General features: G+C 36.9%; 1 protein-coding gene across 2 annotated transcripts in view; it reads right to left on the bottom strand.

Moving 5' to 3' along the window:
* Nucleotides 1-5,504, bottom strand: part of Wwox (WW domain-containing oxidoreductase) — a 75,106-nt gene extending 69,602 nt beyond the window's left edge. Inside the window, exon 1 of one of the 2 annotated variants that reach the window (XM_081741790.1) lies at nt 5,461-5,504. In XM_081741790.1, coding sequence (XP_081597916.1) covers nt 5,461-5,489 — 29 coding nt within the window. In that variant the 5' untranslated portion in view covers nt 5,490-5,504. Of the gene's footprint in view, nt 1-4,309; nt 5,075-5,460 lie in introns of those variants that run through there. The other variant, XM_081741787.1, reaches the window with a different exon arrangement.
* Nucleotides 5,505-13,990: the final 8,486 nt, after the last annotated feature.

Raw genomic sequence — 13,990 nt, 5'->3', positions numbered from 1 at the left:
TGTAATTTTCCATCCTGAAAAATAGCCTTTTGTGCGTTATTTATTTTCCTTTTCACCCGATACTTCGCTTATGTTTATTCCGGAAACTTTCTCAAGGATGGAATTTCTTAAGAAACAACCTTAAATATGTTCCTGCGTTACATTGTTATTTTATTCTCCTTTACACCAATAAGAATTTAGCTTGTTATCCTTAAACTTGTGAATGTTAAGATAATTAGCGAGAAAATCTTGGAACCACTACACACAATCACATCCCAATACCGCCATAAAGAAGAATAAAAGTGCAATGTAATGCACAAATCACTAACTGGACATTCAAAACTTGTTTCTTCGAAAATTCATCCGTGGGAAAGGGCTTCGGAAGTAAATGAAAGTAAAATACGAAAAGGAAAATATATAACGCTCATAATGTTACTCTTTATGTATTAATAATATAATAAGCGAGTAAAACCATGAAATATACCTAATTATATCATAAATACTGTCACAAAGGTTGGAGTGGCGCTGTACGCAACCGGAGTGGCAGTGCTGCCATCTGTATATAAAGCAGAAGATGCAGGTAGTGTGTGTTTGATGTTCATGACATACGTTGATATTGTACTGAGTTCTGATGGAGTGAGGCGATTACGAAAATCGTGTAGCAGTAATTGCACTACATAAGGTCGGGAAGACAGCAGGTGAGATTTTCAACCTCCTGAAACCCCTACAAATTAGCAAGAGATTCGTGTATCGCGCCATACAGCGACACACCGAGACTGGAACGGCAGCTGACCGCGCAAGGAGTGGCAGACCACGAACGGTACGAACCCCGCAGGTCCAGAAAGCAGTCGCAGCAAGAATTCGAAGAAATCCTGTTCGAACACAAAGTGTGATGGCTGCTGAGATTAACATAAGAAATTCCATGCCTCGTGTGTTCAGGAGTGACCTACATCTACGGGCGTATAAGAGGCGGACTGGTCACTTTCTGACCCAAACATTAATGTCACAGAGAGTCCTTAAATCGAATAGACTGTTGCGGCGTTACGCCAACAATTTGCACAGAAATATTCTGTTCACTGATGAAAAGGTGTTCACAACTGAGCAGGCCTACAACGCCCAAAATGACAGTGTGTATGCTACGTCATCTACTGCAGCTGCTGGGGCAGCTCCAAGGGTTCAGAGGGCACATTATCCTGCCTCAGTGATGGTTTGGTGGGGAGTGAGCTACTCAGACACAACCCAGCTGCACTTTTGCGAACAAGGTGTTAAAACATCTGCCAAGGTGTACCAGGACACAGTGCTAACACCTATAGTGAAACCACTGTCTGCTACCATGTTCCCTGGAGAAAGATGGACCTTCGAGCAGGATTCCGCTCCAGGCCACAACCCAGGACTGGCTGGCATGGAACGTCCCCGACTTCATTTCTACCGCTGATTGGCCTTCTAGCAGCCCGGACCTTAACCCGTTGGACTACAAACTTTGGGCAGTCCTTCAGTCAAAGGTCTGCCATAAACGGCATCCATCTGTCGACAGTCTGAAACAATCCTTGATCCGAGCAGTGAACAATTTTCCCATGGACGTGGTGCGTAATGCCATTGACCAGTGGCCGGACAGACTTCGTGCTTGCATCAAGGCCAAGGGGGGACATTTCGAAAAATGATTAGTGCGTCATGTGTACAACATATCAATGTAAAACATGATCAAAATAATTATCTTGGTGTTAATACTCTCTGTGTTATTCAAACTTGTGACAGTATTTATGATATAACTACGTACCAGGAGGCATTCCGGAAAATTTCAGAATGAGAAGCTTTATTCCGTAATCGAAATTAAAAATCCAGTCATTCCGGAACTTAGGAATTATAAACATTCTGAACTCGGAAACTGAAACTGTAATTCCGAACATTCCTAAATATATCCTCTTCGCTAAAACGCTTCATCAGATAGGAGGAAGAAAAGATAAAAAGCTATCATGTATCCAGGTAAGCACCATGTAGAAATACAAGTGGCAGTTAAACTCTGTGGTTATAGTAAATGGTCCAATGCGCATTAGTTAGTGGTCAAGGTCTTGATCTGGTAAATGATTTCAAGAGCGGAAGTAGATGAAACTTAGTGAAAAAGCATTGAATTGATGAAATCATGAATGAATAGATCATGAAAAGTGTAAAGAAATAAATGAAAGGTTTTATGGTTCACTCTTCTAGTGTGTGAGATTATGTTTCCATTATTTTCTGGTAATTCATGCATTGTATCAGGCTTTCCCAGTTAATGTAGCAAAATTTATAATTTAAAAATAAATGTTATACTATGCACAAAGCCTAGAAGTCTGGGTTTATACGAAAAATTCTATTTTTGTTATTGGGCCTTAACAAGATGTTAATCAATTCTGAAAAACACGTTGCAAGAATGCTCAATTATAATTTTACACAAACATGTCATAATGCCGCGGGCGTTCAGTCATTGGAAAACTACTGTCGGTTTACTATCTTACCACCAGGGTTGGCAAAAACCATGGTTTTTATTGAAAAAACCAGAAAACCGGTTTTATTTTTTGGTTTAAACCAGGTTTTTTTTGTTTAAATAATTTGCTCTATGTATTTATATCACATATGGACAGAAATAAGCTTGTTTCACCTTGGTGTTAGTATGCAACAAACGGGTTATCCTGGAAGGGGTCACATAAGCTTAAAGCGGAATCCAAACCGCTTTTCGGCTTACATCCAAGAGAAATTGTCCTCCATTTGAACTCGAAACCGGGACTAATTGGCCAAAAATGCGATACGTCTGCCGACTCACTCACTAAGGACTCCTGATAAAAATACGTTGACTGATCTTTACATATTTGTTAATATAATCGTCAAGAGTCATTAGGACAGAAGGACAAAAAGATAAACAATTGCACAAGTGGAACCATTATACAGAATTACATATGGACAATTTCAAAGTACTACAGAGTACAGAAGTACTAATTTAGTCCAAGTCAGTTCACTACGACTTTTATTAGTCCAAGTTAAAGAAATATAACGACTTACTTTGCATATCAGTAGGAAAAGTGAATAAAGATACGAATTATTTGAGTCCACTTTGGCTCTGACCCATTTATACATAAATAGTTACCAAAGATTCTTGTTATTTCAATAATTGCCTCTCGTGGAGTTTGTATGACCCCCCTCCCCAAAAAAGTACGGCATAAGATCCTCATCAGACGTACACTCACACGTCTGATGCGGATCTTGGCTAGAAGATCGAAACGTCACGTGTAAATGTGTTTTTATATTAAATAAGTGCAATCTTGTTCAGCAGTTGTTTATTTTTCTAATATGGCCGTGCAAGCGTCACCGAGTGAAGGCGGTTTAGAGGCCCGCAGGGCACGTTGCTCTCTGTCCTCGTTAGTGTCGGTCCCCCATTACTAAACACTTACCATAGCGTCATTCAAGCAAACCAACCAAAAATGGTCAGCCATTGGTAGTACCGGTATATGAATTTCCATAGTAATATGTACAATGGTGTGTTCTCATTGTAATAAATACCGGTATTTTTAAATATTTTAGTCGGGTATTCAAAAACAGCAACACACAAACGGAATTATTTTTAAAGTACAAGGCTTCCCAAATTAATTATCGCACACCAAACTCTACCTTACCAACAGCACAAATGTAATTAGTATACATCATTAGAAAATAGGACATTAATCGATCTGACGGTTCTACCAAATTTTGACACATTTCTTACATTTTCAGGGCAGATTACAGCTTCGTTATTCCTTTTAGCAGAGTATGCACTAAATAAGGAGCTCCATTGCTACATTCAGATTAACTTCAGAACGGCTCAGTATAAATACAGTGTGGATGTATACCATAAAAACTACAGTTCATAAACACGAATCAACATGCGCTTGGTGGACACTAAAAAGTACGAATGTTATCTGAGTCAGTGCAGGAGCGCAACACGAGAGCCCAGGCGATGGCGGGGTGGTGCGTTCGTAGGAAGCAGGCGCGTGAGCGATGGCGGTTATACGCATAAACAAGGATAGTGGAAGTGCACACTAATACATACATAACTTTCACTATCACTCAAAATCCATTTCAATATGCTGTGTAATGGGATTAAGTTCCAAAGTTGGGCGTCCGTTTCCATGAAAATTTTTGGCATTTATTCCAAAGTTGGGCGTCCACTTTCGCCACGTTTTTTCGCTGATATCTCGTTTCCACTAATTTAATTTTCCATTTAGTAGAACCGTCTGCTCGAGTGAACCCGAAAATAAGACTGTATTATAATGAATTATACAGCATACGCACACTGCGAGTACAGTTCATACTGTTTACTTACTTCGCGTAGTACACTCTTCCGTCTACTGTCGCTCTTTCTTCCCAACCTGGAGGCAATTCGTCCTCACTGTCGGAATCGGGCATAACTGCGGCCATTGTAGTTTTCCAAGACTATGTGCTGCTTACGTTGGTCAGTGCAATTGATATTGAATTCCACACTCCTACAGGCGCATTAAAAAGTACTGAACAATGAACTTGAATGGAATTACTTTGACAAACACCCGTACTCTTAAATGAAGTTTATGAAATACTAACCAGATTGAGCGTGTAAACTAACTTTCAGTTCAAGGTTAGAGGGAAAAGGAAGCTATAGTTCATGGCTGCAAGATACATGATTATATAACAAAAACTCAATCAAGTATCCAAGGCTAGCTACTTTTTTCTCCACCTCAGGTGATCGTAATTAAAGGTGAGAAAATTACTCCTTCTCGCCTGTGATCCTAAATTGATCTTCCGTGCAGGTTTTGAAGTTCTCCTTCACTTCTGTAAAGATAATGGAAAAGAAATATATTTTCTTTTCCTTCTTTATGTTTATTTTCTGTTTAAGAAAGACTTTGTTTTGATCAATTTGTATGTTAAGTCCAGTTATATAATCTCTATTTATACCATAAGTTGTTTGTTTTCTGTTGTAAGTTTATTCATATTTCTTGAAGACATTGGAAGTATGGAAATGACTGACTTTAACAGCTGAAGGATGCTAATATATGATGCTAAAAATTCCAAAGCAAATCCTCCTCATACTTTTTGTACTCAATTACATAACAAAACACCGTCAAGCTCCGTGCACGCCGTAGTGTTGCCAACGCTCAACGAGAAAAATTGGCTAAAATCAACAGCTAAAAATGGCCAGAAGTGGCTGGATAAAAGCAAACTTTTTTTGCGGGTTCATAGAAAACTAACTAAATTCGCCCTATAGTAACAAAATTAAAGCAGAACTTCCCTAGCAGAAATACATGTCATCATCATCATTATCATCATTTTTAGGTTGAGCCGAAGCTTCTTTTGTACCGGGCTGCTTTTATCTCAGCTGAAATTTCGTATAGAAAAAAAAAAAAAAAAACTTCCATACAGCACAACATAAATCTCACTCTTAAAATTGAAGAAAGCAATTTTGTTTTCAATCTGTTCCTGAATATTTTTTACTATATTTACCTGGTTGAATACACGCTTCTGTTCTGCATTCGAATGCGGAAGAATTGTTATGAAGACAAGCCAACGTAAGTAGTTCGGAAAATAGATAATCAGTACATAGTTCTCCAGCATCTACGAAAGTCAGTAAAAGACTTTCACTGGTTTCAAATCCTCTCTGACACTATAAACAGACATTTACTGAAGGATGTCCATATTATCAGGAAATCTATTCTGAATTTCTTTACCTTTTTTTTTTCCCCCAAAAAAACTTACATGTCTTCCCCGAAATTTTTTCTCAACGTCTAGTGGTGACTTACAGGTTTGAGCTTGAGCTCATACTCAAATGTGTAACCAAGATATAGGAAGGAATCAATCTATCTTTTAGGGGAATTTAGGACATAATGGTAGGAAATAAAGGCAGGAGGACAAAATGGCAGCGGACGAAATGGCAGGAGGACGAAATGGCAGCGGACAAAATGGCAGGAGGACGAAATGGCAGCGGATGAAATGGCAGAAGGACAGAATGGCAGGAAGTTAATTTGGCAAAATTTATAACTCCTAGGGCGCGTATTTTTAGGTTTTACCTATTGTGTTTGTTAGCAGGTAACGGTTCTCGGTTTATTCATTTCTACCTCAAATGTCCAAAGCATATAAACTTAGCTAAATTGAACCAAGAGCGTAAAAGAGGGTAAATATAAGTTATCCATGTCTTAACTTTTTTCTTAAATTTATTTCTTTTTAACCATCTTCCAACTGGTATCTTGGTTTTATAATAATTCTAAGTAGTACAACTTTTATTTAAGACGAAATAATTTTCCTTTGGATTCCCTCTGAATTTCTCTCAGGGTCTAGCTATCATGAGACAAAGAATTCAATCTACTAACTACTTTCACACACAATATAATTTTGAAACTTGGGAGCCTAGTGGTATCTTTGTGTCTGTAGTATGTAATAATGCTGATACGTTATTCTCTTGAACATCTTACTGGTGTTTGTCGCTTGACTTCAGGAGACTGAGTTTAGCCTGCAAGTACAAGTTGCCTATAGTTAAAACATATCAGATGTACGATCTTGTTTAATAAAACCTGTCCCTCCCCCTCCTCTATCTGAAAAGTCCAATATTGTTATTCACATATGAAATTCAAAGACAAAGGCAATCGTCTTTATCCAGTCATATTTTTATTTCAAGTGTAAGTATTAAAATGTGCTACGCATGGTTGCAAGAGGGTTTTTTTTTTGTTAATACTGAACTTACGTACCTAATATTGGAACTAATTTTCTTCATGAATTGATGTAAGAAGCGGCCGAGTGATTTTCGACCAATTATTTCATCACTGGTATCTATGAGCATTGAGATAACAAGAGTGGAAGACAAACTTCGTTCTTCTCAAATTTGATGCTTTGAAAAACTTATGAAAGTAGTTTCGTTATCCAAATACATATTCAATCAAATCAGTTTCAGAAGTAGCGTTAATCTTATAATAACGTAATGGCTGTAAGAGTTACCCTGAAAATGTATTTTCTATGTTTTCTTTTTTTTCGTAATTCAGAGGTTTTTTCCTGAATTTCACTGGAGTTATGAGAGACCTTAAATTATCAGGCATTCCAATTTAATCGCTTCCCTTTCATCCCCAATGCGATATTGGGTATATTTACAGCTTAGTGCAGCTTAAAGGAATCATGATCGTGCATATTTGATTTCTAACTTGCTTGCTTATAGCGTTGCCCTCGAGACGAGATGAGAATTCAGGTTTTGTCGTCTCGTGTCGTAAATGTTTGTAAAAGTCTCGTCTCTTTTTGTAAATTTCTGTACAAAATGTGTTCTGATTTCCGTCTTAGTTTCATGTAGAATTTATCAGAATTCTTCCAGGTTACGACGAGTCCACGAAAGATTGATATAACGACACTTAAATCATATTTATTAATGAAGTAAATTGTGTAATGACTTGCGCATCTTTAAACGTTGATAAATGCTCTTTCTTGTGTTCATACTATTACCTTATCAAATTGCATATGACATATATACAATTAATCATATGACATATATACAATTAATCGGGTCTAGGAAAATTCGGTGTAGGAAAATTCGGTGTACAGAAAATACGGTGTGGGGAAATTCAGGTGTAAGGTAGATTCGGTGTAATACATATTGAATATTATCACTTACGATAATTTACGACACTTCATATTGTGAAAACGAAAACCATAAAATATAACGAATAAAATGTTATTACCTATTTTAAGAAAAGCAAATTTACTATTATTTTGCCTTGAGTCCAATATCTGTTTCATGTCTTTTTCGGGGTATTACTATGAACTACTTTTCATCACACAATGAATCTGATATTTTTGACAGAAATAAAACAATTACAACGATAAGTTCAGAGAATAGTTATAGGAACAACTAAAAGCACCACTTTGCCTCACGTTCTGCCCCAGACAGAAACATAATATGGTTGTTAGAGAATAAATTGCAGGAAAGAGGATCGCTTCTGAGGAAGACAGGGAAGGATCGGACCTCGCTGGCGGATGTTGTGGAAGATGTCATTTACCGACTCTAAGTCACCCAAGAAATCTCTATTCAACATGTGATTTATGTGTGTTACCACTAACACTTAATTTGTATTCTTCAATTTCGTTTCAAATATCCAATATCTCATTCGAACTGTAACTTACAATGGCGAATATTTGCTGTTTTTCTTGCGACCTGCTCTATATTACCCCGGACGAATTTAAACCAGTAAACATAGTCCCATAAATCTCCCATCCTTCCTTGATGATTTGCAGTAAACCGCATGAAAATCGGACTTCAGTTAGAAATTCTAGAGCCAAATGAAATCCGTGAGTTTTGAAAGAATCACTCTGCATATACATACGTAAGATGGAAAAATATATTGATCAAAAAAGTCTTAGTGGAAAGGGCAATATAAAGCAGGATGGTTTTATCAGATAATAGTTGTACAAATAGTTGACTTCTCCTCCAATCAGACACTTTAGTTTGTTTGCCTTAAGTTAAAGTAAACAAGTACTGCAACCCTATTGACTCCTTATTGACTTCTCCTCCAATCAGCCGTAGATACTTTAGTTGAGGCATTTATTTTTACACCTTTGAGTAACATAAACAAACAATGTCATTTTTGAAGAATTTAGATTTAAATATTTATTTATAAAATAGACATAAAATCGTCAGAACATTTTTGAAAAATCTACAATTTTCAACTTTACCCATCCAGTAACCTACATTTTTTTAGAAGTAGAAAATTCTAGGAAGCATCCTCCAAAACAGCATAAGAACTTAAGTTTTAAATTAAATGTCGATTGGTAGCGATGGTCGCTTCGCTAAATCACACGAACGGACTTCGAAAAACAAATTTCTCGTCATGTAAGGGCCATAAAATGTTAAAATCCGTCGAAATCTAGAACTCAAATAATTTCAGGAACACAATTCAATACAAAGCAATATAAAGTAGACAGTAAACAGTAAAAATGATAGTAGACAGTAAAAGTACTTCTACACAAAATTTGAACTTAAAACTAATACACTCAATTATCCTCAAAGTTGAGTTTTTAATAAATCCTACGGTCTACTTCAGTTTGAACTTAAAACTAATACGTTCATTTATCCTCAAAGTTAAATTTTTAATAAATCCTACGGCCTACTACAACGAATCTTTCTTTACACCTAGCATTCCCCACACCGAGTTTTACGTACACCGAATTTTCCTACACCGAAATTTCCTACACAGAATTTTCCTGCTCCCCAATTAATTATATCCTATATTTTGAAAACGGGAGATCCTATGTCTACCAAAAGTTCTAGTGTTTCTTGTGAGTACTCTACAATTTGTTTCCTCCGATGATTTTTGCCCCGAGCTTCCCTTGAATTTGTCCCTATGCATATTTTATAGACTTAAAAATACTAGAGACAATCACCAGAAAATAATGAGTACACATCCTACATATCCTCTCGTCAAAAACTTCGGAACGAGTCAAATCGACCAATTTTAATTCGTTTTCTTTGCCACAGAAAGTATCTGATCCTTGGTACAATACTGAGGTTAGTTTATTCGCAAGTTAATATGGATGATGTATGAATTTTCCTTTTTTTTCTTTTTTTTGCTTGTTACTTTAAATGTTTTGCAAATAACTTCAATAACTTTTGAAACTGTTTGTCTTCACTTGAGTATATACAGATCACAGTATGAAATAAAGATAAAAGCTGCTTCCTTCTAATAATACCCGAAAAGATCTTAAATAATATATATAAGAAAGAAAACGACTAAAACTAATTTCTTTCATTAAGACACTGCTGGTATGAATAGAAAGCTTGCAATAGTAAGGTGTTTGTAGATGACTGCCAATTAGAATTGAAATATTATTAGCAGTTTGAATTTTGGAGCATAATGAATAAATCGAAAATTTATGTTGAAATCTTCATTTATCAAGCAAGAAACAAAATAGTTTAAAACCCGACAATTCAAATTAACTTCCTGCCATTCTGTCCTCTGCCATTTCGTCCGCCTGCCATTTCGTCCTCTGCCATTTTGTCCTCCTGCCATTATTTCCTGCCATTATGTCCCCTGCCATTTTGTCCTCCTGCCATTCTGTCCGTTCCCCCTTTTAGGGTTTTAAGGAGTCAATATTCTAGCGGTGAGGTTTAGAATGCTATCACTTAGAGAATGTATCAAACATCAGAAAATTGCCAAATGAGACACATAACATATCAAAAAGTGGCTAAACTCAAAAAATGGCTAGAAATTTCTTAAAACAAAAAGCAGACAGATAGAAAAGTTACTGGTGGCTCTTTCAATGGCCACATCTAGTAACAAAAGGGTTATATTGGCAACCCTAGCACGAAGATGGATAATAACCAAAACAAACACTATTGCCAGCTTCTATTGGCAAAATGTCGCTTAATTCAGCGTCGAAAATCGCCAAAATGTCCGCTGAAACTGGTATTTGCCTAATTAAAGTCCATTTTCTTCATCCAAACAACAAAAACTTAACTGGTATACATAAATATTATTAATTAAAACAGAAACCACTTAAAATAACTTCTGTATTCGTAAAGAAATATGAGCTCATTCCGTGTTAGCATTTGGAAAATTCAGCGTACAACGCCCGAAAAAGGTAAAAAGTTATTATATAGGCTATGTCATGCCAATTATCGCAAACTAAACAGCAAATTTTACATTCACTGGACGCAAACTGTTACAAAAAGTGCCCGACTGTCTGCTTTATATTTCTTCACCTTTGGAGTTTACCCATGTTAATTTAAAAAGATGGCGCTTTTAAGGTGGAATAAAAAACACACAAACGTCACACTTTAGTCACTTGAATTTGTTAATTACACAACACTATGTAGGGGAGAGGGGGTACATTTGAACATCTGTTTTCGGATATTCGTTGTTGCTTCCAAACACTCAGTAAATTTCCTTATAGAACTGCAGCACATGCTACATATAATATACATTGCCATAAAGTGGAGCAGATTGTTCGAACTTGTCATTCTATGCAAATGTGTAGGAAGTATCGTTCAAATTTACTCCCTCGGGGGTAGATTGGAACAAGCATGGACAGGGCCGTATTTAGGGGGACTTCCGGGCTTAAGCCCCCCGAAATCTTACTTACTATAGTTAAGTATATGAAATGCCTTGCAGAATTTTTTTACATTTTCAGGCAAAGCCTCTCCCCCTGAAACAAAATGGTAAATAGGCCACTGAGCATGGGGTAGATTTGAACTAACGTGGGGCAGTTTTGAACAAACCATTATTTTACTACAATAACCTTAATTTTCAGGCTGAATTCGTTTACGAACAACAAAGCTAATGAAACAATGGTTTAACCTCTTCAGTCCTGGCTTTTAGAAAGCGCAATAAGAATTTTTCATTACACTTTTCTTTTTAAGGTCTATGGGGTGCTGAATATAACAAGAATATAAATTTTTGCGTTTGCTGACGTCGTAGGGGTAGCTGATGTTCCTCGTACTGGGACCTTCGTTCTCAAGTAGTATTAAAACCTGCTTATGCTATACCATATGTTTAATTTGTTATGGTTGGATTTAACACGATAAATACATGCTGTTGAATGAAAGAAAAGGATTTAGGATTTAGATTTCTGGGCTTTCAGCATCTATGGCCATGTTAGTCCGTCTCGTTTGAAGGATGACAGTAGTAGTCCCCGACGTATATCTCGCCGAGTCAGCAAAAACTTTTGTGACGTCATAGGTCAAAGGTCAATGACCTAGGACCACCCCCTCTAAATTTTGGCAGGGGTACCTTGGCCCACCCCCTAAATTTTGGCAGGGGTACATAGGACCACCCCGCTTAAATTTTGGAAATTGTCAAATCTAAAAATTTGGTATGGTAGCCTAGGACCATAGTATGTACCTCTATCAGTATTGGGTGTCTATGTCGTTCCCTTTCATGGGTAAAAAATTGCCAAAAATTCAAATTTCGGGGGTTTTTGACCTAATTTATCCCCTTTGATGAGGTGTTATTACCCTATATAGTTATATGGGCGTATATAGGGGTCCATTACCTTTCATAAGACATGTGAATATTAATGCACCCCTTTAAAAATTTGGGAGGGGTACCTTGGCCCACCCCTTCATTTTTAGAAATTGCCCAATTTAAACATTTGGTATTATAGTATAGGACGCTAATATGGATCACTATAAATTTGGGTGGTCCACCTCGTTCCCTTTTAGGGGTACAAAATTGCCAAAATATAAACGTAAGCAATACGTTGTACCACGTGTTTGGTTTTCGACCTAATTTATCTCCTTGGATGAGGTCCTATTACCTTATATGATTATATGGTCATGTATAGGGGTTCATTCCTTTCATAAGACATAGGTACATTAATGCACCCCTTGAAAATTTTGGCAGGGGTACATAGGACCCCCCCACCCCCCTTAAATTTTGGAAATTGCCAAATCTAAAAATTTGGTATGGTAGCCTAGGACCTTAGTATGTACCTCTATCAGTATTGGGTGTCTATGTCGTTCCCTTTCATGGGTAAAAAATTGCCAAAAATTCAAATTTCGGGGGTTTTTGACCTAATTTATCCCCTTGGATGAGGTGTTATTACCCTATATAGTTATATGGGCGTATACAGGGGTCCATTACCTTTCATAAGATATGGGTATATTAATGCACCTCTTGAAAATTTTGGGAGGGGTACCTTGGCCCACCCCTTAAATTTTGGAAATTGACCAATTTAAACATTGGGTATTATAGCACAGGACCCTAATATGTATCGTGATAAATTTGGGCGGTCCACCTCATTCCCTTCTAGGGGTACAAAATTGCCAAAATATAAACGTAAGCAATACGTTATACCACGTGTTTGGTTTTTGGTCGATTTTATCCCCTTTGATGAGGTGTTATTATCCTATATAGTTATATGGTCATGTATAGGGGTCTATTACCTTTCATAAGATATGGGTATATTTGTGCACTCCTTTAAAAATTTGGGAGGGGTACTTTGGCCCACCCCTTAAATTTTGGAAATTGACCAATTTAAACATTGGGTATTATAGCACAGGACCCTAATATGTATCTTGATAAATTTGGGCGGTCCACCTCATTCCCTTCTAGGGGTACAAAATTGCCAAAATATAAACGTAAGCAATACGTTATACCACGTGTTTGGTTTTTGGTCGATTTTATTCCCTTTGATGATGTGTTATTATCCTATATAGTTATATGGTCATGTATAGGGGTCTATTACCTTTCATAAGATATGGGTATATTCGTGCACTCCTTTAAAAATTTGGGAGGGGTACTTTGGCCCACCCCTTAAACTTTGGAAATTGCCCAATTTAAACATTTGGTATTATAGTACCGGATCCTAACATGTATTATGATAAATTTGGATGGTCCACCTCGTTTCCTTCTAGGGGTACAAAATTGTCAAAATATAAACGTAAGCAATACGTTGTACCACGTGTTTGGTCTTTTGGCGCAATTTATCCTCTTGGATGAGGTTCTATTACCTTATATGGTTATATGGTTATGTATAGGGGTCTATTCCCTATCATAAGACATAGGTACATTTGTGCACTCCTTTAAAAATTTGGGAGGGGTACTTTGGCCCACCCCTTAAATTTTAGAAATTGCTCATTTTATATATTTGGTATTATAGTACTGGACCCTAACATGTATTATGATAAATTTGGGTGGTCCACCTCGTTCCCTTTTAGGAGTACAAATTGCCAAAATATAAACGTAAGCAATACGTTGTACCACGTGTTTGGTTTTACCTAAGTTATCCCCTTGGATGAGGTTCTATTACCTTATATGGTTATATGGTTATGTATAGGGGTCTATTCCCTATCATAAGACATAGGTACATTTGTGCACTCCTTTAAAAATTTGGGAGGGGTACTTTGGCCCACCCCTTTAATTTTGGAAATTGCCCCTTTTTACATGTTTGGTATTATAGTATAGAACCCTAATATATATTACTATAAATTTGGGTGGTTTACCACGTTTCCTTTGATGGGTACGAAATTGCCAAATTTTAGTACAACCACGTGTTTGGTTTT

Source organism: Thermobia domestica, chromosome 2 (genome assembly GCF_964235325.1).
Source record: "Thermobia domestica chromosome 2, izTheDome1.hap1.1, whole genome shotgun sequence".
Taxonomy (NCBI): domain Eukaryota; kingdom Metazoa; phylum Arthropoda; class Insecta; order Zygentoma; family Lepismatidae; genus Thermobia; species Thermobia domestica.
This window is presented reverse-complemented; position numbering and strand designations above follow the sequence as displayed.